Source organism: Rhinolophus ferrumequinum, chromosome 15 (genome assembly GCF_004115265.2).
Source record: "Rhinolophus ferrumequinum isolate MPI-CBG mRhiFer1 chromosome 15, mRhiFer1_v1.p, whole genome shotgun sequence".
Classification (NCBI taxonomy): Eukaryota; Metazoa; Chordata; class Mammalia; order Chiroptera; family Rhinolophidae; genus Rhinolophus; species Rhinolophus ferrumequinum.
This window is the reverse complement of record NC_046298.1, coordinates 7,376,153-7,403,988: the sequence shown is the minus strand read 5'-3', so window position 1 is coordinate 7,403,988 and position 27,836 is coordinate 7,376,153. Positions and strand designations below refer to the sequence as shown.

Below are 27,836 nucleotides of genomic sequence, written 5' to 3'. Positions count from 1 at the left end.
ATAGGATACAAACACAATTCTAAGTTTGAGATCTTGTTCTCTTTTTCCGTAGTGGAACTACAGGATCCCACTTAGATGTGTGTATTAACATATATTAACATAGAGATTTCTTCTTTATCTTGGTGGAATAAAAAGAAATGGCTCCTCTTATTTAGACGCGATAGGATTGTCACTAAAAGGAACAGGCTGGAATCAAGAATTAAGTTGGACAGATCTTCTTACACCCTTTCCACCAACAATAGGCTTTCTCGCCACAAATAGAGCCGTTAAGTGGCCCTCATCAGAGACAGTTGTTAGTGGTAGAGCTTGACCATGAACCCTATACAAAGGTGTTGGTCTCCATCAACTATAGCACTGACGTCACTCTTTAAGCCCTGATCACTATCACCCTCCCTTCCTTAAGTAAGCCTGGGGAGAGGAGCTAACCTATCAAGTATCAGGAACAAAGCTAAGACACCCCATTATTAAAGCTGCTACAGACAGAGGTCAGCTAATTGCCCTGTGCTCTTACAACAAGAACACAGTCAGTTTCTAATACAGAGCTGCAGACGACCAAACACAAGTTATTTTAAGGAATGTATGAGCATGGATCAAACTTCCACTATCGGGCAAAAGCAGTAACGATGGTGTATAAACCCAGATGAGTATAGGTAGTTCTGATCAAGAAAAATATCTAAGTCACAAGTACCTATTCACACAATATTGATTGTTCAAATTTAAGTAACTAAGTGAGCCTTCTGGGATACAAGAGACTTGATGAGAATTTAAATATGAAAGGATTTCTCTTTCCTGGGGATAATTTGAGGCGGGAAACTCCTTACTTCATATTCAGGCATATATGGGACACAACATCACAAAGACTGAATTCAAAGAAAGGGACTTCGTCCCCACATCCTTCTATTTTAGACCTCGGTTGCAAACCGCAAAGTCTAAAGTACTCCTTTAGATACCACGAAAGAACTCAACTAAAGGCACTCATACTGTTAAGGGAGAACACAGAACAAAAATTTAAATGGCTTCAAAAACACATCAGTTCTTTAATCAGTTACAGATTCATACAAGCAAGCAGAGAATTTAGGAGAGGCAGATCCCAAGACCAACTTACACAGGTAAGTCCAATGCTCAAATTATGAAAATTCTATCAGCAAGGTCTACACTTTAGGAAAAAGAGGGTGTGGTGCCTGAATCTGTCGTCGTCAACCCCAGATTCAGAGGGCCAAGCTGAATTCCCTCCTCAGGTCTTCCTGCTCTGTGACTCTGGGTGAAGGGTCCCCACTTCCCCCTTTCATGCAGAGGACATACAGGAGAAGTTAGCTGGACAGCAACCTGTGGTCATAAAACCCATCTTTTATTTCCCCTCTTCGAATATCTTAATGTGGGAGGGAGGGGTATGGTAGTTGGCAGGAATAAGGCAGACCGACATATTTCAAGTTTGAAAAAGTTTTCCCATGAACATTCAAGAGGAAGGACTCGTCCTCACATCCTATCTCTAGAACTCAGGACATGGTAGACTCTCAATAAATGTCTAAGGAATGCATCAATACATGAATTTCTCAGTGCTCCTTGCCAAATTCTCAACTGGATTGATGGACAAAGGAATACACCAAAATGGCATTTTCTTAGAGAGAAATACATTTGATTCATACCCTCAAAAGATCAGGATGACAACTGCTGTGCTCTACTTTCCCCATTCACCCATTAGCACCCCCTCCCACCTTGGCACATATCCCAAATTTCAGTATCTAAAAGGTTCTTTCCTATGTAAGATACAGGCTGAAAGATTCAGCAAGATTATAAAGTGTGTTGCTGGGTTCAGCAACATTCACGAGCAGTCAAATTAGTGACTCCTGCTACTTCAGGGTTGCACAGATCAGCAGAGGTGAGCAGAACCTCCACACGTAGGAGGAGGGCTGCAGGACGTGGCCTTGACAACTGTACCCTGGTATTTGTTCCAGGCGCTCACAGCAGCCAAGAGTCCCACTGGACCTGGAGCCAGGTGGCTCTCTATCCTCTGACGAGGTGCTTTCTTGTTAGGTCCCCAGGGGTATAATCACACAGCGTCTAATTTTGTTTATCTTTCTTTTGGAAATAAAAGCAAAAGCCTACATGCTTATAGCTCAAATAATTTTAGAAACATTGCCACGTGCTCATGGTGGTGGGGGCTGGGAATAAAGTGAAATGGAGGAGCTGCTCTTCTCGGATTGATGCTGCACGATTGATGTTGCACGGAAGTGCCTAAGTGCTTTGAGATCACTGTCTGGAAGTAGGAGCTAAGGCAAGCAGGGCCCTGCTGTGCTCCTTTCAGACAAACAAAAGCCAGGCTCACTCACGTTACCATACTCATTGCATACTGAACTCTTCGGTGCCAGGCGTGCCAGTTGCCTCCGGGTCATGAAATAATACTAAAAACTTTATAATCATTCATTGATTTAGTTTTCAGCATACTATATCATTTGAATCCAATGGGAGCATAAGGAGCTATTTGTGAGGTCAACCACGGTACAGACAGATGCTGACATGCTATTGATGGCAAGGTGGAAAGAAATTGCTAAATACAGCAGATCAATACCTCGTTTCACTGTTACAGCCTTCTGCAGACATAAAATATATATCTTTACAGCTACAAAAATAATAATAATGAAAGTAGGAGATAAATGCTCCCCTCAAGGTAAACTATTTGATTAGCTAAGGGCAAAGGTGACTGCAGCAGTTACACTAAAGTAACTTTATAGTCTTAAATAAAAACAGGACGAAGAGCAGTAGATGAAACGGCAAAAGGAATCGGGACACGTAGGTGGTTCAGACAGAACTCTTTTAAAACACAATGAAAGGTAAAGGGCCACCAAAATCTAAGATTTTCCTGTGGTCCACAGATATAGTTTCCTGAGGTCTATTCTATCACATGGTTTTACACACAATATTGCTAAACAAAATATTTTCTATTGCTGATGGAGAACAAATTGAGAGTTGAGGATAAATATTCTGTAAAGTGTAAAAAAAAAAAAACCTCAAGTTTCAGTCTATACATGCTTCCATCTGACAAGAAATGTTAAGAGCCAACCATATCTTTAGTATCCTGTCGGATATATAAAATAAATGTATAACGTGATTCTTAGCCAAGAGTAGTGTATACTCTCCCTAGGAAAAGAGAATTATATAAAATAGGTATAAGCAATAATAAAATGCCAAGTTTAATATGAACAAATGTCAAGATGTACAGTACCGTACACCAGCAAGTGTATATATGCACACTTACTGTTGTTACCATACATTTTGATGTAAGAAACAAGGTCAGTAAGGAAAGAGATGAAAGGGAAAATCCTCAAAAGCTGCATGAAAGAGGGGGAACTTGAGACAATTCCTCAGGGATTGGTGAATCTAACACAACATCATCAAATTAGTTTTTATTTCTGAGATGAAACTTTTTTTGTAAATCTCAATAGTATGAGCTTAAAAACAACCAAACAGAATTTACCATCAATTATCTGAGGTATAAAGTCTCATAGGAATCCTTAAAAGTAGCCTAAAGGGTGTCTTTGTTTTCAAAAAGTTATGCCTCCTTTTTCCAGCTGCAATAAATTGTGAAAAAGGGGGGTGGGGGGTGAGCCTCCTGGGAGGGGTACTGCACACTCACCTCCCTACCAGAAGCCACGACACTGAAATGTCAAGTGGTTATAGGAAGTCCTTCAGTGAACACTATTCTAAAAGAGAATATTTCATAACTACATAGAAAAATACTATCGCTCTGCATTTGGATGGCATTTAGCAATTTAAAAACAGGCTGTTAATCTAAGGCTGACTTATCAGATGGCATGCATTTCCCCAAAGAACATGGGAAATCTTGAGTAAAAGAGACAGTGACATCACCCCTCCTTGGCAATAAACAAAAGAAGGTAAAAATAAAAATAAATCTCAGTGCAAAGGAAACAATGAAATGGTAATAACTGTTCACTGACAGGGAAGAAATAATCATATTACTTATTTTTCCTCCAACTAAGAATTTTTTTAAAAAAAAAAACTGCCCTGAGACTTTCTGAAAATGGAAAAGAATTTTTATCAATTTTATAATTTATCAGTTTATGTAAATTATACTAGCTTTTCAGTCTGTATCTTGGGAAGAGAGGAGTACGTGTCCAGCTTTCTTTTGCAGAGGAAACGGGGTTGAACAACAGGTTTACCTTCCGTCCTCAAGCAGTGCTCGTCCATTTCACCAACTGTGTGTTGATGCAGCTGTGTAGGTCACCCCAAGTAAACTAGAAGCTTTTTTTTTTTTTTATAGTAAACAAGAAATTCCATGGCTGGAGACAGGGCTCCGAGGTATTAATATAGTTAAGGATCACGTGGTAATGAGCGTTCGAAAAGTGAGTCTCAGAAAACACTCAATGAACAAGTATGTCTATCTGTCAACAAAGTTCTTTGCTAGATATTTCAGAGTACAGACAATATATGTATATAATACGTTTTTAAATAGTTTCTGCTCCATAGAACTTGATCATTTCTATCCTGGGGAATGGAGCTGCTAGAGTGGTAGTGAAGAGAATACTAAAAGCCTTCTATGTTATATCATATTTGTAGCTATATAACATGGTTAGTGTTCAGTTATTTTATTTTCATTATCTTTTGACAACATCTCAGATGAAGAAAGGAGGGGAGCTGATGATTGTCCTCATTTTACAGAAGATGAAACAGGACAGGTCAGGGGACTCATACCAGGTAAAGCCTAGTAAGTGACAGACAGATTAAAGTGACAGATAATAATACTACAAATTCGGCCTCCTAACTGGCAGCGCAGTGCTTGTTCCACTACAGCGGCTACTAGCTCTCGTGAAGAGCCAGTAGAAACAAACAAACAAAACAGACTCATACAAACAAAGAACAAACTGATGGTTGCCAGATGGGAGCGGGATGGAGGGATGGATGAAAAGGGGAAAGGGGATCCAGTCAGTGACACCGTGATCATTTTGCAAGGTGACAGGTGGTTACTAGGCTTAGTCTGCTGATCACACAGAAAGCTTTCCCATGTATCACTTTAAAAATATAATTTAAAAATATCCCACTTGCAACAGTAACCAAAAATAGGAATCAAATATGTAAAATATCCAGGAATAAACGTAAAAGGTAATAAATAGTATGCAACTGAATAAAATTACAAAACTTTCTGAGGGTCATAAAAGAAAGCTTAAATAAATGTGAAGATAACATTGTTGAATAAGAAAAATTACTTACCGGGGAATGGGGCTGGTGGAGTGGTAATTAAGAGAACACTAAAAGCCCTCTATGTTATAATATGTTTATATCTATATAACATGTTTAGTGTTCACAGTTATTTTACATTATTTTTTCTTTTGACAAATAGGTTCTTTCCAAATTAAGTTAAAAATTTAGTACAGTAACAATTAAAATATCAAAGGGTTGGTGGAATACACAGGAGACCTTAAACAAGTGACTTTTAAGTTTATCTGGAAAAAAATTTAAGTCATCTTCTCAGTACAAGAGAAGAGCCAAGGAACTTCTGGAAAAAGAAAACAAAGAATAACCACGGGGCCTTGTACTGCTGAAAGACATCATACAACTCTGATAACTAAAATGGTGTACCAAGAATAACAGACAAAAAAAAACAGAATAAAAAACCTACCTGAGTAATCTGGCATTCAAATTAATCAATGCAGTGGGGATAACTGGTTGACCATTTGGGAGGAAAAAGAAAACTACTTCATATCACAAGCCAGAAAATTTCTAGAATTGTATGAAAAAACGTTAAAACATACAATAACTAAGACATATGACTGACCATTAATCTGTTATGTAGGTGGGAAAAGTTTCCTTATACATAAAGGAAAACTTCAGAATAACAAAAATACAAAAGTAAAAGGCAGACTAAATAAACAACCTAGGAAAAATATTTCCATCACATGATTAACCAATAATAATATCCCTAATCTATGAAGTGCTCTTACAAGTCAATAAGAAAAGATAAACATATATGAGCAAAATGAACAAAGGCTCTATGAATAAATCACAAAAGAACTATATTTGGCCAAAAAACATGGGAGGAAGGAATTCAACCATACACTTAGTAAGAAAATACAAAGTCATTCTATAGTGAGCTCCTACTTCATCTCTTCCATATTGGCAAATATTTTTATTTCATAATATAATTCCCAGAGCGGAAGAGGTATACCAAACATGCATTCTCATACACTGCTTGTTAGAATGGAGAGTGGCATTACCACTCTGTGGTATCTGACAGTGCAAACCGAAAATCTTTACAAATGTTAACCCAATTCACCTTCTTTTAGTTTATCCTATGGAAAATACCAGGGATTTGCACAGAGATTTATGTGCAAGAATGGTCACTGAAGGATAATTTATAATAGCAGGAAAAAGAAATCCATATGAGGAAATACTATGTAATTGTTATGACATGAAAACAATGTTCACAATAAAGAGCAAAGTACAAAATACGCACATTATGATTCCATTTTTTGTTTAAAATGTGTGAAGATTAATATGTGTCGAATATATTTTAGATAAAACTAGGATCATACTGGATGTATGATACATATAATAGGCATAATAATAATAGTATTCTAAGAAATACATCAATATGTATATGAAGTAACACTGTGGTTATCTCTGGAGGATTATAAGAGACCTTTTTTTCCTGTTTGGTATTTTTCTGTATTTTTAAATTTTTCCAAAATAACAAATTATTACGTAATCAGGGAAAATGTAATAATTTAAGTAGGAAATGTTTCATCATCTTATATGTCATACATATTGTGGTCACACATTTACAAAGTTGCCTTGCAAAAGTCACATGTGAAAAATAATTTCATTACCTACAGTCACATCCATGGTAATAACAGCTAACGGTTACAGAGCAATTTACGTGCACACATCACTATTCTAAATGCTTTATGTTTATTAGATCATTTAATCCTCACAACTGTTATTTTTTTTTTATTAAAATGTACTAGGGTAACAGTGGCCACAACTATTCTTATCCCCATTTTCAGATGAAGATTGAGGCTCAAGGAGGTTAGGTGACTTGCCCGAGATCCCACCATCTGCAGAGGAGCTAGGGGTAAAAAAGGCAGTCTGAATCCGAACCCCACGCTCTTAACCACAACAGGCTATTGTCTCTCTGGATAAACTATACTCTAAAGCAGCAAGACTGATTTATAATATAAATGCCACAAGATAAACAATCAAATGAGCACTACCCCCTTTAAAGTAGTCTCCACGGGAAACTCCAGACATGCCCAAAGAGGTGTCACCGATCAAAACATTTTTAAAAATCCTTCCTTTGACTGTCTCCAGGGAGCAGTACACAGTCTTCTGTGAGGCAAAAATGAGATTTCTTTCCAACAGGTAGGAATCATTCAAACCCAGGTCTGAAAGTGGGATGAACCTGCACAATTCTGCTTTGGGTAACAAGGCAAGAAAAATCAATGATGCTGATTTCACTGCTGTGCGCATAACTGATATCTGAGCCCAGGAACTACATTCACAAGTCGATTTTAACATTGACTATACTGCATTATTGTAATTATTTGTTCCCATGCCTATCTTCTTACTGAGCTAAGGTCCTTGATGGCAAAGATTGTATCTCATTCACCCTTGAGTCTACAGCCCCTACCACAACTCCTGGCACACAAAGACGACTAATTATTTCTGAATGAACTCGACGGAGAATGCCACACAAATGTTTTCAGCAATGGCAATATATTAAAATAAATAAAAACATTGCCAAGAGGGCATCTGAGTCTGTGTATAATGTATGTGGAGACAATAATGAAGAAAAACGGAAAATCTAAGGAATAATTCCTAAAATTCTAAATATTAAGGAAGATAGAACTCAGTTTTTAAACAGGTCTTCCATAATATAATATTAGCTAGCTGCAGTCATTATTCACAAAACACAAGGTGGAGTAGATATGCCTCATTGTCTAAAAAGCAATCTACTGAACCAAGGATGCAGAAATAACCATAAACTTTCTCAGACAAGGATGCAAAAATCCATCTGCTACACAGAAGACACCAGGATGTGTGCTGCCTATGGGTTCAATCGACAAAGCACAACCTGGCGCCTGAAATATAAATCAAAGAACCTTACATCCCCGGTACTTATTGACATTTGCTACCTGCAAATTTCTAATATGTGCAAGATGGGCCTATTTTTATTTACAGCACAAACCACAGACTGAATGTAAAACAAGATGCTTAATAAATCCAGAGGAACATAAAACACCAGCATAACTCAGACAGCAAGACAGACACACTCACTCCTTAATTAAGTGGGTGATGTTCTGTTTAAAACAAAAAGACAACCCTGGGCGATAGCTAAGATGGAGCACTCAGTGCTGCGAGGGAAACGCCACCCGTTTTCGGGGCAAAGGCTTTCAATCACGAAAACTAAACCATCTAATAGTCTGTATTCAATAGTAAGTACGCAGTCAGGACCCAGACTGATTTGGATTAACACATTTTCAGTTATAACAAGTAATTTTACAGAGGATTAGTATCTTGATGGTCTGATCAATATGAGGCACGGCTGCTATTACAGATGAAGAGAAAATTGCCCCTCTGGTAATAAAGTGTGCGTGTCTTCGTTCTCCTTCATTTGCCGAGTCCATTACTGTAATGGTTCCAGCATTAACAGCTGGGGCAATTTAAGCAGCAGGGGTCTGATGAATCTGAAAGCTGGGCACACTGGCTTCTCATCCTTTCCCCTCTCCGTGTGGCTATGCAAGTCCTCTGCCTGGCGGTTCCAATACAAGGATCATGTTTTATGAGAACAATCACTATGATTTCCCAATTATTGTCTCATTAATAGTGTGACCAGCCAATACTGTGACTAAAACAAAAATCGCTCGCGGCACACTGGCTGCTGATTCCGCGAGAAATTGCACACTATTTACCTAAAGACCAAGATTGACGTGACAACAGGCGAGCGTCCACATAAGCTGTAATGTTTGCATTCATTCCTTTGGCCAGTGCTATTCTCAGGCAAAAAAAAAAAAAAAAGAAAAAGAAAAAAGTGCAGAACGTTCATGCTGACAGAAAAAAAAAAAATTCATCAGCAAAATTTTCCATCTCTGTTTTCAAACTATGGCAAACTGGAAAACAGTGAGATAATGGATGCTGTACATAGAAAGAGAAAAATCCATATTAGTACAACCTTGAGACTTTAATCATGCCCAATGCAGCGGAGTGAGTCAAGCTTGCCACATCAGCCCATTTTATATTATTATTGGAGAAATGCTGGCCCTTGAGGCTCAGCCTTGAACGATCCAGTCACGAAGTGAAGGTGCCAAAGGGCTAGTGCAGAAATCAGAGCTCCGTTCCGATCACACATGGTTATGGAAACACTCATGCACTGGCAACTAATCTCTTCCTCAGACCAGATGCAACATAATTTGGTCCTTCAGACTGAGTTTTCTACTTGGTTTCTACCAGCTGTAAAGGTCTCAACTGCCACTTATCCATATGGCAGTACTTTTATTTACAAAAAGGAAGGCACGGTCTCTTGGCAAGCAGGTCATTCCCAAAACTGCAGAGCAAATAAATGATCAGCATGGCAACAGGACAGATGCTTGTTTATAAACAAAGATGGAAGCCTGCTGCACCTATGCAAGATTCAGCTTCCAACACGCGCTGGCCTCGCACAGAAGCATCGTGCCAAGGACAAATGTTTGGAAGCAAGTGCCTGCCAACGCAACTCTTAATCTCTTGAGCACGTCCAGACCCAACCCAGCAATCCCCATGATTCCCACCAGTTTACACTGGAAAATCAACCGGTGAGACAATTGTGTAAAATAATACAAACTCATTTTATATAACAGAAGGTTTAAGCGAATGAAGTTAGCAGAACTCTAAATTCACCTTCTCTAAAATGTGCCTTTCAAGGTTCCAAAAGTTACCATCTCAACTACAGAGTTCTTTTCTTCTAGAAGTTACAAAGCCACACTTATATGAAACATAACTTTATCAACAAATGAACCATAATAAACTAACAAAATACACCAAACCTGGAGGGTAGACTAGCAATTTAAATTTCAAAGAGAATGCTACAAAACAAGTGTTGATAGGTAGTTGCTACAGCATCTATCGAAGAGCTTTGCTTTCTTAAAAATAATACCTATTTCTATGGTATGTTATATAATTTATAATCCATAAAGTATTTAGCCATTCTCCGTTGTTCCTTTCAGGTTCCAGTTCCATCTCTTGCTAGCACAAAACCTAACAACCAATAAATAACAAGTGATGCTCTTGGAAATTCATTCATTCATTTAACAAATATTTATGGAATATTTACTATGTGCCTGGCAGGATGCTAAGTGCTAGGTATAGAGTAGTGAATAAGAAAACCAAAAAGACATGGTCTCTTCTTTCTTGGAACATACAGTCTTGCCCAAACCTGTACTGTGAAACTGGGCCACAGTAAATCCAGTCAGCAGACAGGGAGACAGTGTGATCATAATTCAGAGTCACACGTAACAGGTATCAGACGCTGGAGGCTCTCAACCAGTCAATCTTTCTTCAACAGGTTATTTCTAAACGCCTCTTACATAAGACACTCAGCTAGGTACACTGGAGAGATGGAAGGATGAGTGGGACACCAATGCTGTCTTCAAAGAAGCCAATGGTTGTTTCAGGGGTCTAAGTGTTAAATGTGTTAAAAAAAAAAAAAGTGTCTAAGACGTTTTTTTGAATGGAAAATTTTGTTTTTAAAACCAAGACTAAGCTGGTTAAGAAACAGACCTGGAATAACAGAAAGTAACAAGAACTATTACTCATTGGTTGATCTAGTTCATTGTCAAGGAAGGTATTTAAAGTGATTTGGAAACTGAATAAATCAACTAACCCTTATATCTACAGAAGGTGATTAAAGGCTGATTAAAGGCTGACACTGACAGACAGATCAAGTAAAAGATCAACATAATCTTTGGGAGGGAAAAACACAGAATAGAATCTGTCAGGCAAAGTGTTAATTTTTTTAAGTACACTGGTCATTGGTCCACCACCAAAAATGTCCTACATTTAGTTTCCTAAATTACCATCACATAAACTGGTGAAATAATCCAGAACAATCCAGGGTAAAGGTAGGGACCAAAGGAACCTTCTCAGGATCTCACTAAAGTGCCAGACTGAAAAAAAAAAAAATAAAAGAAAATGAATTGAGGTAGAAATACCCAGTAGGTACATACATAAATAACAAACTTCCTTTCATTATTATTTTTATAATCCATTAACCCTAACTTAATGTTTATCTTATTAAATGATATTAAGACAACTGTCACCAAAACAGAAGATTTTATGTCTTATTTTTATCTGAAACAGCAAGTTTATTCCGGATATATTCCTCTACTGACAAAACTATACATTGCTTAAAATTATTATGTTCTTATTAAGTGTATCACGTTTTTAATAAATTTCAACTATGTCTGTTTTCAATATTTTTTTAAAAGATGATCTTACCCATGCCAGCATAAGAAAAGCTAACTTGGAATTCAACATCCACACCTTTCATCCCATGACCAAAGAACAGTTGTAGTATTTGTGAACAACCTTTAAAGGGGTCCCATGCCTCTCATAAGGACTCACCGTTAAACCAATCTCAGGAAGGAAATCCATGATCTCTACTCCAATTAAACAGATATTCCTAAGAAAGGGATTCCATCACCTCCAGACCATTAGATCCTCGCTGTTACCAAGTCCTGCTCCCCTGATAAAACTCAGAACCCTACTCCTGACTTGGGTGATTATCCACCTTTCATAAAAAGGCAGCCAGTTCCATAGGATCAAATCAGCCACATTGATACACGGGTCCCAATAGTGAGGACATCACTTGGCACTTAACCAGGTTCCTCATCTGGATCACTGAACACAGAAAATGGTTTTTGACTATTTTCTCAAATCTCCCAAAAGTGGAACATAACCAGTATGGCTTAGGACACCTGGGAGAGAAGTTTATGGAATCCCGACTGAGAAAGCCGGCCCGATGAGACACTTGGTGTAAGATTATGGAATGAATGATCTGAATACAGGCTAAAGATCTTCTGGGGTCAGACAGGTGGTGATGACGATGAAGAGATGATGATGATGACATTTATTTTTACTGTGTGCCAGGAATGTGCTTGGTGCTTTACGTGCAGCTCTCCCTTAATCCACAACCATAAATATCACCTCAGTGTTACAGAGGAAACCGAGGTTTGGAGAAGTTACGTTGCTTGCCCAAGTAAGTGATGGGGCAGGCTTCAATTTGAGCAGTCTGCCCCTAAAGCACTATACTTTGGATGGGCAAAACTGGAGTGTGGTAAGATAGAGAGTACTTTTCCCATCTAAAGGGCCAGCCCCTGATCAGCTCTAGTTAGACAAATGCATGCCCAGTGTTGCCAAGCATTCTAGTTTTTCAAGGAAGCCAGACGTCCAGATTTTCATGTGAAGTCTCTCAACTTTTAAATATTAGAAAATAACTCAGACAGTTTTAAATGGTTTGTTTGGGCCAAATAAAATACATCTACAGGCGGGATAAATAGGAGTTGTAAATTTGTGATCTCTAGTGACCCCTATATTTCCTAAAAAACATACATGACAAAAATGCTAAATCTACTCATAAGGAAATATTACACAAATTAGAATACAGGGACATTCTACAAAGCACAAATGTCAACGTCTTGAGAGAAAAAGAAAGGAAGAAGAACCGAATTAAAGGAGACCAGATTCAAGGAGATTAAAAGAAACCAGAGACATAACCATTAAAGATGATGTTATTGGAACCTGGACCAGGAAAAAAATGCTATTGGAAAAATGTTATTGGAACCTGGACCAGGAAAAAAATGCTATAAAAGATATTAGAACAATGACCAAAACTGAAATATAGATGTCAGACTAAGTAAGAGTATTATGTCAATGTCAACTTTTTCTGAAATTGACAACTGACTATATTTAACGATGTCCTTGTTTGTAGGAAATACATGTTGAAGTATTTAGGGATAAAGAGGACTGATGTCTCCAACATACACTGCAACGGTTCATAAAAATAATAACAGTCCATGCGTACATGCGTACCTGGTAAATACTGCAGGTTCGCCTCCAGAACACCGCAATAAAGCGAGTGTCGCAATAAAGAGGGGGTCATAATCTTCTTGCTGGTGGAGGGTCTTACCTTCGATTTGTAAACAACACAACATCTGTGAAGCACAATAAAGCACAGTACAATAAAATGAGGTCTGCAGAAAGAGAGAGAGAGAGAGAAATAGAGATAGAGCAAGTGTGTCAAGACGCTAACTTGTGAATCTGAATGATAGGTCTGTGAGAGCTTTGTTCTACTCTTGCAGCTCTTCTATAAATTTTAAATCATTTCAAAATAATAAATTATAACAACTGGAAAAAGAAAAAAGCATGAGGGCAGCCCTGTGTCAGCAGGGCACAATACTCAGTCAAAACTACCCTGCTCTGTCCCTGGCACAGTGGCAGAACCAAATCACATGGGGTCCTCACGGCAAACTACAGAGGCAACTATGCTTGACCCCATTTTCTGGTTGGAGAAACGGAGGCACAAGGTGCCAACCCTCTGTCCCAACAGCAAGGAAATTTTAGAGGCCATGGTTCTAACTCAGCCCATCAAATACTCATCTGGACTATTCCAAGATACGCCTTACAAGAAAAATTCATTTGGTGCTCTCTTACACCTTAACACAAGTTAAAGAAATGCTGTCCTAGAAAGCTAAATATTTACTACAACCTTTTTATTCACCCACCAGACTTGGACACTGTACAAAAGTCTATAGCATTAAGAATCACAAAAATATATAATGTAAATTTCAAAGAGAAAAGAAAAAACCAAAAGTAATTGCCCATTATGGACATGATAAAGTTTAACTTAAAAAGCAAACAAGAAATCCTTGTGACCTTGGGATATGTGAAGATTTCATAGATATGACATTAAAAGAATGAATTATAAAAGGAAATACCTATAAAGAGGACCTTTACCCAAATTAAATACTTTTGCTCTTCAAAACACCATCAAGTAAACTAAAAGAATGGGAGACAATGTATACAGTACACATCGATGACAAACAACTTAAACCTAGAAAATATAAAGAACTCTCACACTTAATATTAAGAACACAAATAACCCAACAGAATAAATGGGCAAAAGATTTGAACAGAAACTTCACAAAAGAGGAGATATATATATATATATATGGTCAATAAACATGAAAAGAAGCTTAGCATCATTAATCATTAGAGAAATGCCAATCAAAACCACAATGAGAAAGCACTTCACACTCATTAGGATGGCTCTAATCAAAAGAAAATAACAAGTGATGGCTAGGAAGTAAGGAAGCCGGAACCCTCAAACATTGCTGGTGGGAATGTAAAATGGTGCGTCCACATGGGAAAACAATGTTAGTCCCAGTCAGGCTGCTATAACAAGACACCACACACTGGGTGCCTTATACACAGCAGGAATGTATTGCTTACAGTTCTGGAGGCTGGACGTCCAAGGTCCGGGTGCCAGTGTGGTCATGTTCTGGTGAGGGCCCTCTTCCGGGTCCCCGACTCCCGACTTCCTGCTGCATCCTCACGTGGCAGAAGGGGTGAGGCAGCTCCCTCACGCCTCGTTTGGAAGAGTACTAATCCCATTCCTAATCACCGAATCACCTCCAAAGACCCCATCGCTTAATACCATCACACAGGGGTTAGGATCCAACATAAGAATTTGGGGGGTGGGGGGGACAAAAACATGCAGATCATAACAAACAGTATAGCAGTTTCTTAAAATGTTAAATATAGATTTACTATCGTGTTTCCCTTAAAAATAAGCCCTAACTGAACAGTCAGCTCTAATGTGTCTTTTGGAGCAAAAATTAATATAAGATCCGGTCTTACATTATATTATACCCGGTATTATATTATATTATATTATATTATACCCAGTATTATATTATTTTATACTATATACTATACTATACATATTATACTATATACTATATTATAGTATATAATATTATATGTAGCATATATTATTTATATTATATTATATTATATTATATTATATTATATTATATTATATTATACCCGGTCTTATATTATAGTAAAATATGACCAGGTCTTATAGTAATTTTTGCTCCAAAAGACACATTAGAGCTGATTGTCCAGCTAGGTCTTATTTTCAGGGAAACACGGTATATGACCCAGCAACGACACCCTAGTTATGCTACCCAAAAGAAATGAAAACATGTGCATATAAAAAGTAGAATGCAATGTTCACAGTAGCATTTTTCGTAACAGCCAAAAAGTGGAAACAACCCAAACATCTATCAGCTGTTGAATGGATTAAATAACATGAGGTATATTCAGACATTAGAATACTTTACTGTTCAGTATTACAAAGGAACAAAGTATTGATACACGCTGCAACATGGATGAACTTCAAAAACATTATGCCGGGTGAAAGAAGCCAAGCACAAAAGACCACGTATTGTCTGATTCCATTTATATGAAATCTCCAGAGGAGGCAAATCTTGACAACAAAGAATAGATTAGTGGTTGCCTAGGAATGGGAGGGTAGGAGTGGAGAATAACTGCAAATGAACACAAGATTTCTTTTGGGGATGATAGAAATATTCCAAAATAAAACTGGTGATTACTGCCCAACTCTGTAAATGTACTAAAAATCATTGAACTATACACTTAAAACAAGTGCGTTTTATAGTATTATACCTCAAAATTGTACCACAAAAACAGGTTTTAAGAAGAGATACTCAACCTCATTAGTCATCACTGAAATGCAAATTAAAACCACAATGAGATACCACTACACACACAACAATAGCTAAAATTTAAAATACTGACAACCAAGTACTGCTGAGGATACGGAGAAACTAGAACTCTCAAACCCAGCTGATGGAAATGTAAAAATGTCGTGAGTTTGAATAGCATCGCCCAAAATAATACATCCAAGGTCCAAGTCTTAACCCCTGGTACCCGTAAATGTGATCTTATTTGGAAAAAGGGTCTTTGCACATATAATTAAATGAAGGATCTTGAGATTGAGATCATCCCGGATTTAGGGTAGGCCCTAAATGCAATGACTAGTGTTCTTCCAAGAGAAAGGTGAGAAAGATTTGAGACACAGAAACCAGAGAAGGTGGCCATGGGAAAACAGAAGCAGAGACTGCAGTTACGCTGCCCAAGCCGAGCCATGCCAGGAGTTACCAGAAGCTGCAAGAGGCAAGGACGCATTCTCAGCGAGGGCCTTCCCAGGGCCTGTGCCCTATCGAGACCTTGCTTTCAGACTCTAGAACTGTGGGAGAGTAAATTTCTGTTGTTTTAAGACACCGAGTTACCTGGAAACTAATACAAATGGTAGGATCACTTTGGAAAATTGTTTAGCACTTTCTTATAAGGCTAAAGAAAGAGCTGTCATGCGACCTTTTCAGCACTTGGACTCCAATAGAAATGAAAATAAAGACTTCTACATGAATGGTCGTAACATAACAGCCCCAAACCAGAAACAATCCAAATGTTCAGCAACAGGTGATGAATAAACAATAAATGAGAGCCACACAGTCGACAATTACTCAGCCATAAAAAGAACAAACTATCGATCCATGCGATGACATGAATAAATCTCAAAAATCATTCTGCTGAGTGAAAGCAGACAGTATGCTTCCCTTTGTGTGAAACTCTAGGAAACACAGACTCATCCACAGTGACAGAAAATGTTACTTGGGAGCCAAGGTGGAGGAAGACATTGCCTACAAATCAGCACAAGGAAATTGCTGGATGGGATTGAAATGTTCTCTATGTCAATTGTGGTGGTGGTTTCACGTCTGTCAAAACTCTTCAGATTGTACACCATAAATAGGAGCAAATTACTGTACACAAATTATACTTCAATAAAGTTGATGAGAAAATGAGAAGATGAGTCACGACTAATTGAACATTTTCTGTTGAAGATTTAAAACTTAATTGCCTATACTTGGTTCTAACCAATGTTTCATAAATTTTAAATAAAGATCAAAGCAAATTTTTTTAAGTAAACAGGAAAACAACCTGCTCTAGAAAGCAGGTTGTTTCCCAAGCAGAAAATGACAAAAAGCTTTGGAGTCACAAGACCTGGTTCTGAGCCCTAGTTCCACACCAACCAAGTGCCCTCGGGCCAGTCTTGTCTTTGCCAAGTTTCCACATCCATAAAATGTGGATGACAGCCTCGCAGACACGGGTGATGGTTTCAACAGAGTCAAAGCTCCTTTGTGTGGGGATTCCATCTTAGCCAACATTATAAACCCAGTGTCTGGCAAGTAACAGGTGCTCAATAAATCTTTACGGAATGAATAACTTCAAACGTAAACCCAAAAGGTAAGAAAGACATCATGCACAATGCCACCGGGTGACACTTGTTTCGTTGCACTGATGTGGACTCGTGCAGAAGGCTTTTCCCACCTTGAACCCATCTTTACTATACTGTTCACATCACATGCAGATTCAAACATGGAAACTTCAGGTCCGTGGCGAAACCTTGCTATAACTCTGGTCATTATAAAGCCGAGTTCATATTTTAAATCCACAGAAGTACTGTCCTAAGACAAACTCACGTGTGAGACTCTAAATTCTGAAAGCAAGAACTGTGTCTGTTTTATTCACCATCAGTCCTCACTTCCAATACTCGCCTAACACAGAGGAGGCAACAAATAGCGTCTGTAAAGGTCACGTACATGGAACCAGATAAGGCACAGGAAATGTTAGCGAGGGTAAGGGTCTCTAGGTACGGGCAATTCTTACTAAATGTTATTAGTGCTAAATGTTAAAAAAGCACAGTATTTTGCAGATGCAGCTGTAACCACATGAGCTTGACCAAGAACCCAATCTGAGGCAAAAGAAATCCACATGTAATTAACCAAATCCGGATAAGTTTACCCACCTGCAAAGAAGACATCAACATGTAATTGACTAAATAGTGTATATAAGCAATGGCTAAACATCACTTCGTGGAGACAGAGTTCCGGATGTGAAATTGCTCTCCTTTACTTGCCGCAAGGAAATAAAACTACCTAATGACAAGCGCGGCTCATTCTTGAAAAGCATACCCCAAGCAGCCAACCCCTTGAGTGCGGTAACAAATCCTGCGACTCAGGTGAGACTCTCCTAAAAGGACTCCCTTCTCGGCCTGGTGTGGACGCTTGGCGAAGCGGTCGGCATCTCCACTGCACCGAGGTCTGTTCTATAGAACCCCGTCTGGTGCTGACCTCTGGAACGGCTGCCTGTCCTGCCTCCACAGCCAAGCGCCACAGCCACCGGAACCTGTTTCGTTCAGCACTTCGGAAGGAAGGTGGGTAGGTCAGCCCCTGTGGTCAGTTAAATGTTATATTCCCATTTGGGGTTTAGTTTCATTTCTGACGCGCACTTGGTTTCAGGTTGATTGGGCAGGAACTGTTTCCCGGAGGCCAGATTCAGGGCCCAACCTAGATCTAATCTAAGAGTTAAGAAACACCTGTGGGGCAATCTAAGCCATCCTTGGGAGATGATTTCCAGTCTGGGTGTCATGTAACCCAGGGTCACTGATGGCGTTTTCAGTGCACTAGAAGTTATGGCATCATAGTTCGCCATCCTTTAGTTTCTGTCCTGCAAGAGTAAGATTTTGCTTGTGTGCACATTTGCGTTTGCCTTGCTGGTCCTATATGTAAATTTGCCCTCTTTGGGGAACTCAAATTTGATCCCGGAATGCAGCCCCTTGGCGTACATCCTCCAGAAATGGGTGGACCCAGAACCCCAGAGACTTTCCTGTTGTCCGAGTCCCTGTTGGGCCCATTTGGCTTGGGAATTGTCGTAAAGAAAAAGGCTTTGAGAGGTGCCTTTGGTAACTTCAGTTACACTTGAAGCTTGTTTTGCCTTGATTTAAAGCCGGCTACTACATATGATTAATGAATAGAAATTAATGATTTTTTTCCATATCTGTCTAGTGGCTAAAGGAATTTTAAAATGAAACTTTCAGGTCTCTGGTCTTGTCTGTCTGTTATGTTTACATGTTTGTCTGCCTCCTGAGGAAAGTCTTAAACTTGGTTTTTATAAAAAAGAGCTCTATTTAGTTAAAGAAATTAAGCACTTATATAAATTAAGGAATATAACAAATGCTTTTCAGGATCACATGGTCTAGGAAATGATTTAATACAAAGACTGATTTAAGTTTTTTGGATTTTATCTGGGTGTACAAAAGTAAGTTCTGCTACCAACTTCTGGCTTTTTAATAGAGAATCTAAAGATGCTTAGATCTGTTAATAAAAATGTCTTATGCTATATTCAGGAAATGCATGTTTCGAAAAATTATAAAATATACTTTGCCAAAGAGCCTATATTTGTAGAGGTTATACAATGACTCACGAATTTGACTTTTGGTTGTCACTAAAATTAAGGTTTCTAGGATTAAAAATTTTAAAGAAAAAAAAGGAGAATTTTGCCTCCTGTGTATTAAGCTGGCTGAAATTAAGTTATTATAAGAGCTTTTTTTTTTAAAGAAATTAAGCTGTAATATCAATGGTGTACTTATGTAAAGCCAAAACTCAATGCTATGTCTCCTGTATTGGTAGCTTTTAGTAAGAGATTATACAGAGAAAGCAAAGGTATACTCTTTATCATCAGGTTTTATGTAAGTACACCAAATCTTCCTAATTTTGGAAAAGGTGAAATTTCGTTTTAGCAACTTCCTGTATTTGCCTCCAAAATCTTTGATTGTCACTTTGTTTAAACGAATAACTTTTAAGTATTGTTACCTATGATTTTATCTGGACAAATGTTTTAAAACTTTGGATATGTTTGACAAAAATCCCAAGATTCAAAATTTAAGGAGTTTTTTTTTTTTTTTAATCTTTGAGATTTTTAAGAACTTTGGAGTTTTTCAGAAGGATCCCTGAAACGCCTCAAAGACTTGTTTTCTTACTTTATAAAAGGAGGAAGTTAAACTAACTAGGCGAATTTGGTATGTTAAATAACAAGGGAAACACTGTCAAATAAATGATGATAAACCTTTGATTGTATTTAGAAAAGCTTGTATGTTTTTGGTAGAAGGTTTGGAAAATAGAGATACTTTCACTGACAGAAAAAAGAATCAAAAGTGTTTTTAGATAAAGAAGGATATAAAGGACATGGGTTTTATTGGTAAAGAAAGAACAAAGAAAATAATTCTGTTCTAGAATAAAAAGATTGTTTCAAAATAAGGAGAGGAAAATAGGACAAAAACGGAAAGATATATGTAACTTACAGAAGACCTGTACATAAGTGCAAAAGGTGTGTATACACTGCAGAAGGATCACAGAGAAAGGACCTTAAGATGTATGTATATGAACTCTAATCACGGCCATTTTTAAGTCTTTCGTCACTTAGACAATTATTGTTTTACTCTGATGCTCTTAGAAAAATGTTTCTACAAAAACCTTTCATCTTCAAAGAGATTCATAGGAAAGATTCTGACACTCTAAAATACAAAACTTCAGGTACTCTTAACTAATCCATGTGTGACTAAATTTAAAGGTATTAAGTCTTGGATGTTTAACACCTGGTGATGTCAGCCTCAATAAAAGTACCAGATTTAGCACAAGCCAAATGATTCAACACAATACCCACTAACACCTCACGGTTATTTAATATCTTTGGCTAACTGCCTATAGTTGTTGACTCTTAGTTCAGATCTAGTCTTCAAATTGAACTTGACAATTTTGTTTGTTACTATAAGAATTTTTGCTATTATAAATCTTTGCTTTGCCTAACTTGATGTTATAAAGACACCACTGATAATGGTTGCTCAGTGCTTTGAAATGATCACTCGGGTCTGTTTTTCATAGAAGAAACCTCAAGAAATGACAGATGTTTAGGAATAGTTTTCCTTGGACAGTTGTTACAGTGACCACCAAAGCATTACTAGACAATAGAATTTGTCTTGAAAACATTCTAGCTAAGCAAGGTGAGGTTTGCTCTGTTGTTAATAACTGTTGCTGTACTCGGATAAAACACCTCTGATAAAATAAAGTTAGAACTAAATATAATCCAGGCCCTGCCCTTAAAGAAACATGACAATAAAGCCTTCTTGTGTTCTGGTGCTCTCATTGCTCAAATGAGGCCAAAGCCTCCAGGACAGAAGAAACCACTTTCCCTTCTACGTGGGACATGATATATATGTGTATATATATATATATATATATATATATATATATATATATATATATATATACTGCAAATGAGCCTTCCTGGCGATGAGGGACCAAGAATGGCATGACATACGCAAAATGAGCCACCAATGATGCTTTTAATAACTCATCAATGCTGGTTTCTGATCATTGATCAGGAATGCTTTCAAGGAAAGATATTGATCAAAAGAGGGAAAATATAAACAATAATATAAATGAACACACTTTAAAGTAGAGCTGGAGCTCCCATACCAGAGGATCCACCTTACACGTAATGTTAAAAAGAGGAATAGATAGGACTTAGTGATTGCTGGAGTGGTTTCACTCATGGGGACGATTTAGGGGTTGGCAGGAGGAACTCAGTAAAATCGGCCCTCCCCAACATAACTTGGTTTCTCCCATTCCTGGGACCCCTTGCAGCTAGAGTCTTCTAATTTTTAGTATCCAATTAGGAAAGGTAACTGAAAAGTTAAATAAGTATGCTAATGTGATTTTACTCACCTCAGCAGATACTAAACTACACCCATATAATGTAGGGAGCTGGGTTATATTTAAAAACCTGAAAATCATGATCCCTACAAGATCCACTGAACCCAACATAGACAGGTCCTCATTTCTTGTTATTAACAACTCGCTCGTCTCAAACTACAAGATACAGCTTCCTGGAGAACTCTCTCTCAGGTGAAGCTAGCTATACCACCCAGTGAGAAGAAGGAACCAGATCCTCAAGCTGCTACAAGGTAAGTGATGTCCAATACGTTTGCTCTTACTCCTAACGGTTTTTTCTATATTTTGTGTCTTCATGCACTCCTGTTCTCAGGAAGCCCTGAACCTAGAGCACCCCAAGATTTTTATAAGTCAGGCAGCCAAAGAATTTCACTCCTTGAACTCAAAGACGTACTCTGTCCATGTTCAGCAGGAGGCAGTTACAGAAGTATGACCCTCGTCTCCATTCCCTCAAGAATGAGGAATGAAAAAGGGAGGAATTGTTAGATAAGGCAAAAGTCTCAAGATGGGGGCGGGGGGTGGTTACTAAATGGTATTCTTACTAGATGTTAAAAGGTAGCACAGTATTTTGCAGATGCAGCTGTAATCCCATGAGCTGGATCAAGAACCCAACCTGATGCTAAGAAATCAACATGTAATTAACCAAATCTGGGTAAGTGAAGCCAACAGCAAAGAGGAAATCAATATGTAATTCACCAAATAGTGTACATAAGCAATGGCTAAGCATCCCTTCAGGGAGACAGAGCTTTGGATGTGAATCCCCTCTCCTTTACTTGCTGCAGGTAAATAAAACTACCTAACGATGACCATGTCTCGTTCTTGAATAGAACAAACCAAGCACGGAACCCCTTGAGTTTGGTAACAGAAAGAGGGACTTTTAAGAAGGCCAAAGTGGCTGATGGGCAGAGAGCAGGGTGAGTGTCATGTCCAATGAGGCTAAGGAAGCAAGTAGAGTCCAGACCATGCATGGACACTGTAGGCCATGTGAAGTTTTGTCTTTATCCTAACAGCAATAAAAGTCATAGAATATTGTAAACAGGTGGTTGGAACAGGAGGAAGGAAGGAAATCGACATGATTAGATTTGTATTTTGAAAAGATAACACTCCACAAGATGGAGTAAATGTGGGAAGACGGGAAGAAGAGGACAAAGGAGTGTTAGGGTGTAGCGTGAATGTAAACCAACAGGGAGACTATTGTAACAGTCCATTAAAGAGATGATGGTAGCTTGGTACAAGGTGGTGGAGATGGAAATAAATGGATAAATTACCAATATATTTAGAAAAATAGGACTTAATTTGGGGAATGAAAGGAAAACACAATTCTTCTGAGCCTCAAGTCTTCATCTGTAAAACAGGACTGTTGATAAATCCATCTGTATAATATCTATCTTGCAATCTGCTGTGGTAAGAATATGAAATAATATAAATATTATGAACTCAACGCAGAGCCTGACATGTAATAAATACTATTTTAAACGTTGGTATTGCTATTATTATTTTCATCCGATGGAATGGCAACTACCAGAGGTTAAACCCCAAAAGTACATAACAGGATTGTAGTTAAGTTTTCCTACCCACTGTGCTGAAGACATGGAACCTATCAGCTGGCCCCCGAGACAACTGTTCCAAATAAACACATCTGAGCGCACGTATACTCATCTAAACTGATCTCAGTCCTCAGAAATCATTACCAAAGAGCACGCACAGCTGGTATGCTCAGTCATCTGAGAGTCCGGTAAACTGAGGCACAAGAGTAGCTATAAATTTACTCAAGGAATTAAGCGCAGAAGCAGAACAAGTAAATGGGTGTCTTCTCATTTGTGAGCTGACCCAACAGGACTAGGCCTGCATCCCGAGCAGCACGAATTTATAACCCCATCTCTGGCTCCCTTGCTGGCAAGGCCCTTCCATGCCTTGGCTTAAGCCTGTGCGTCCACTCGCCATCCAGCCAACCCCTTCCGGTTCCCTGCCCCTAACTGCAAGCGCACGAAAGATCCCAGACTCTAGAGAGCCCGACATACCTTAGCTTCCCGTTCTCGTTCCTCGGCGGTCTGGGTCCGCTTCATGCTGCCGCTCCTGCCTCCTTCGCCACGGCTAGTCTTGTAGATCCCTCGCCTTGGACCCCGCCTCCTGCGTGTAGTTCTTTCGGCATCCTGCTTCCGTCCGGCGCCATTCTCCACAAGCGCATCGAGAACTTCCACTCCCAGGATGCACCGCAGCGACACCCGATTGTGCCTTGGAGTCTGGAGCACTAGAATTTCCCAGATCCGACAGCTGGGCGAGCGTAGTCCGCTACTCTGCGAGCTGGCGGGCCAGGGCCCGAGGAAAACTACATTTCCCAGGAGGCAACAGGGCCTGCCATGTTTTCCCGTGCTTCTCTCGGCCACTCGCCCGACACGCCGTCGGCGCTATAGCAACGGTTAGCTACCCGCGGGGAGAGAGTGGCGGTGAGTACTCTCGGGGAGTAGGCGGGGGGCATGGAGGTGGCCGATCCCCTACCAGGCCGGGATCCTGGGGTCTGCTCGACGGCCTGGAGAAGGCCCTAGAGTTCTGCTTGCGTGAAAAGTAGCCCAGCACGAGACACCTCCACACCCTCAGGCCTGAATCACAGCCCGTCCATTACCCCCACGCCCAGCGCCGTTGTGAAAATATGTCCCAGATTTAAACCCTAGCTGATGAGAGCTGATGCTAATTGCAGTGCCTATTCAAGTCCTTTTTCAAGCAGAAGGTGACATAAACACTGCTCGCTTATTTTACCTGGGTTAGGAATTGGTTGGTACACCCTTACACGCCTCCTGAGTGGCCTACTGTGTGCTTAACTATTTATGATTATCTGTTTATCATCTTATTACCTCATAGCCTAATAAGTACATAAAGGCAGGGACTTTGTTTACCATTTTCGTCTCAGTGCCAGATATTCATTTATCCGTTCAATAAATAGGAAGGTTGGTGCCCACCTGTGCCAGGCACTGTTCCCAACCAGCTGTAAAGAGGACAGAAACCTGTCTCAAGATGCTTGTTCGTCTGAAGATGCTTATTTGTACTTTAGTAGTGAAGACAAACTAGTGAACATTTTTTAAAATTTCAGATAGAGATGATTGCTATAACAGAAATAAACAGCGGTGAAACCAGGAGGAAGAGTACTTTCACAGAGGATGATCAGGGAAGGCCTCTCTGAGGAAGTGACATTGGAGTGGAGCTCCAGAGAATGAGGAGCCAGCAAGGGTACCTAAAAGGACAACAGTGTGAGTGGAGGACAGTGAGCAAGAAGGGCTGGTGTGAGAGGGTGTTGGAAAGGTATTGCAGCACGGCACCGCCGGTTCTCAAGCTCATTAACATTCTGGGTCAGACCATCCTGTGCACTGAGGATGTTTAGCAGCAGCGCTTACCTCTAGATGCCAGAACACCCCCCTTCCTAAAAGGGACAAAAATAAGACTAGACAGCTACTTCTGAGATGTGTGACCTTGGGCAAGTTACCTGTGCTGTCTCAGTTTCTTCATTTGCATAGTAGGACTCTGCATAGTAGGACTCAATATCACAAGGATGTTGTAAGATATTTGAGTAATTCATATAAGCAGTGCACTCAGAAGAGCGCCTGGCACATTATAGTAAGCATTCAATAAATGTTAATACGGTCGTCATCATTGTTATTATAAACGCTACTATAACTTTTGTCATGGAAAAGCTCTCCTTTTCACAAGTGTCCTGTCTTTAAACTTCTTGATAATTTGGCTCCTAAAATTGACCTTTTTTATAGCACTGTCTCCAAAAGAAGTAGATGAATGAACACCCAGGTATCTGTCTGTTAGTTGTGTATGTCACTGCAAAATGCAGTGGTTCTCAACCTCTGATGACTTATCATAAAAATTGTGAACCCTCTCTCTAAAAGATACTGCATATGCACATAAGCGTACAAGATTTTGTAAACCATCTCTGATCTCTGGGTCCACAGACCCTGAAGCTCCATGGACTCCTTTCATTCATTCAGAAACTGTTTAGTGAATGCCTGCTATGTGCCCAGCTCCGTGTCAGCCTCTGAGAGGAGAACAAAACAAATAAGCTTGCTCTGCTCTTGGACTTGACATTCTAGGACCCAGTTCTAGAGATTGCAAACCTCTGCTTGAGGGCATCTTCATTGGCAGTTTGCATTTGGTTTTCTGGATAGATTGAAATGAAAATATAAAATCTTTTTTTATTTTGGCATAGTAGACATTGCAAAGACCACTCATAAAGCTAAGCTACTGTCGTTTATCTCTAAAGAATAGAAACTCTAAAAATGCCAGAATTAGCTGGGCAGCCTGTATGTTGAAGCAGTAAGCCCTGGGACGTAGGCCTCTTGGCAACAAAGATAGGTCTCAACAACAAAAAAAAGCCCTTTGGTGAATTTATGAAACCTCTTTTGCAAAACTTGGACTATCTACTCATTTGTGCATCAAGCTGAAAATTAATATTCAAGTAATATTGACATCCCAGGCAAATGTACTAAACGCTTTTCATTTACCATCTCACTTACCTTTAGAATAACTGTGAGATAGGTATTGTTGGTATTGTTGTTTCCATTTTTAAATTAAGGAACTGAAACTCCGTGAGATTAGATGACTTGATCAGCTAGTAAGTAATAGAACAACCATTGGAATCCAGTTCCTGATTTGAGTGTTTTCCAAGATATCTGCTTTCTTTGAGGGGCAGAGAAAGGGATGGGGAATGGAGAGGAGGTATTTCTTAAATCTGAGGGAGTTTAGTTTTGTTTCACATAGAGGAACGAGAAGAAGAGAGAGGAAGAATGATAATCTTACCTCATTTCCTAAGCAAACTATAGGAAATATACTGTTGAAAGGAACACTGTCTCCATGATTGAATGTAGTATTACTTTTAAAATAGAAGCTTTCATCTTCTTCAGGCTACACATGTGGGCAGTAAGATGTCCATTAATGTTCTAGTGCCTTATTCATTTTATTTGGTTCATTCCATTGCATAGTTAATGTTATAACTTGGAAAGATTTTATTTGAATTTTCGTTTCTCCCCAGATAGGCCATGTCTGATCCAACTGATGAGACTGCAGGAGACCTGCCTGTGAAAGATACAGGTCCAAACCTCTTTGGAATGGGAGGGTTACAAGGTATGGCCAGCTGTTATTTATTACAGTTATGAACTTTGATCAGTAACTTCTTTACTTTTAATTTAAAGTATTTTTGATATTCATACAAACGAAGCCATTTAAGTAACTATATAGCTTTTGATTGGACTTAAACAAGGATGGAGTGTTTAGAACAACATGTGGTATTTTACTGCATGCATCAATTATCAACAGCTCATAGAAAATGTAAAACCCTCTCTATTCTGATAAAGAATTGTTATAAATCATCTTTTTAAAATTCCACATATCAGTAGAAACTACAGAGAGTATCAAGCCTCCAAACCAAATTGCCTGGCTTAAATCACATTTCCCATTAAAATGTTTCCCTATGTTTAAATTTTATATGGGAGGAAATACCATATTTAAAATTTTTTGTCTTTCAAGTAGAGTGTCTCCAAATGGTTTGTTTATCCAAGTGATACTGAGTTTGTTTTATCAAATTAACATACATTAAAGCTTTTCTTTCTCTTTTATTTCTTAGTAGTTACTATAGAGCACTTTCAAAATGAGAAAGGAAAGCACTGCCTTATTTAAGGAACAATTTAGAGTGGAGAGCTATGTTTTTGTTTGCCTGTGCAGTATGTCAGCTAGGCTGTCATGCCACTGCATTTGTCATTGAGAGGGCTGTGACGTAAAATACATTCCACTAAGGCATCTTCAGACACCTGTTAATCAGAATAGTGACTGCATGCGGCCTCCTTGAACTACCATAGAAAGGTGGTCAGTGTATTATTGTTGACTGAAAAAGATTAATTTGACTGTGCAGCTTTTATTGTTCAAAGTAGAATGTATGTATAAGCTTTGCTTTAGATTTTTGGCAGAGTATCAGGAATTCAAATACAAATAAACTTTACGTGTGCAAAACTATTTATTGGGATTTGATACCCAAAGTTCAATTCTTGCCCTCAGTAACCCACCACAGGGCTTTAATCTTTGTCCATTTGTTCTTTGTTTCTTTCGGAGGATTTTTGAAAATCAACCGACTTCACAGTG

General features: G+C 38.8%; 2 protein-coding genes across 3 annotated transcripts in view; one reads left to right on the top strand and one right to left on the bottom strand.

The window, feature by feature from the left end:
- Window positions 1-23,872, bottom strand: part of FTO (FTO alpha-ketoglutarate dependent dioxygenase) — a 341,005-nt gene extending 317,133 nt beyond the window's left edge. For both annotated transcript variants that reach the window (XM_033128825.1, XM_033128827.1), the window contains exon 1: window positions 23,726-23,872. In XM_033128825.1, coding sequence (XP_032984716.1) covers window positions 23,726-23,770 — 45 coding nt within the window. In that variant the 5' untranslated portion in view covers window positions 23,771-23,872. The remainder of the gene's footprint in view (window positions 1-23,725) is intronic.
- A 147-nt stretch (window positions 23,873-24,019) lies between these two features.
- RPGRIP1L (RPGRIP1 like) overlaps window positions 24,020-27,836 on the top strand; it is an 88,714-nt gene continuing 84,897 nt past the window's right edge. Inside the window, exons 1-2 of the mRNA XM_033128805.1 lie at window positions 24,020-24,151; window positions 26,734-26,825. Of these exons, the coding sequence (XP_032984696.1) occupies window positions 26,741-26,825 (85 nt within the window). The 5' untranslated portion in view covers window positions 24,020-24,151; window positions 26,734-26,740. The remainder of the gene's footprint in view (window positions 24,152-26,733; window positions 26,826-27,836) is intronic.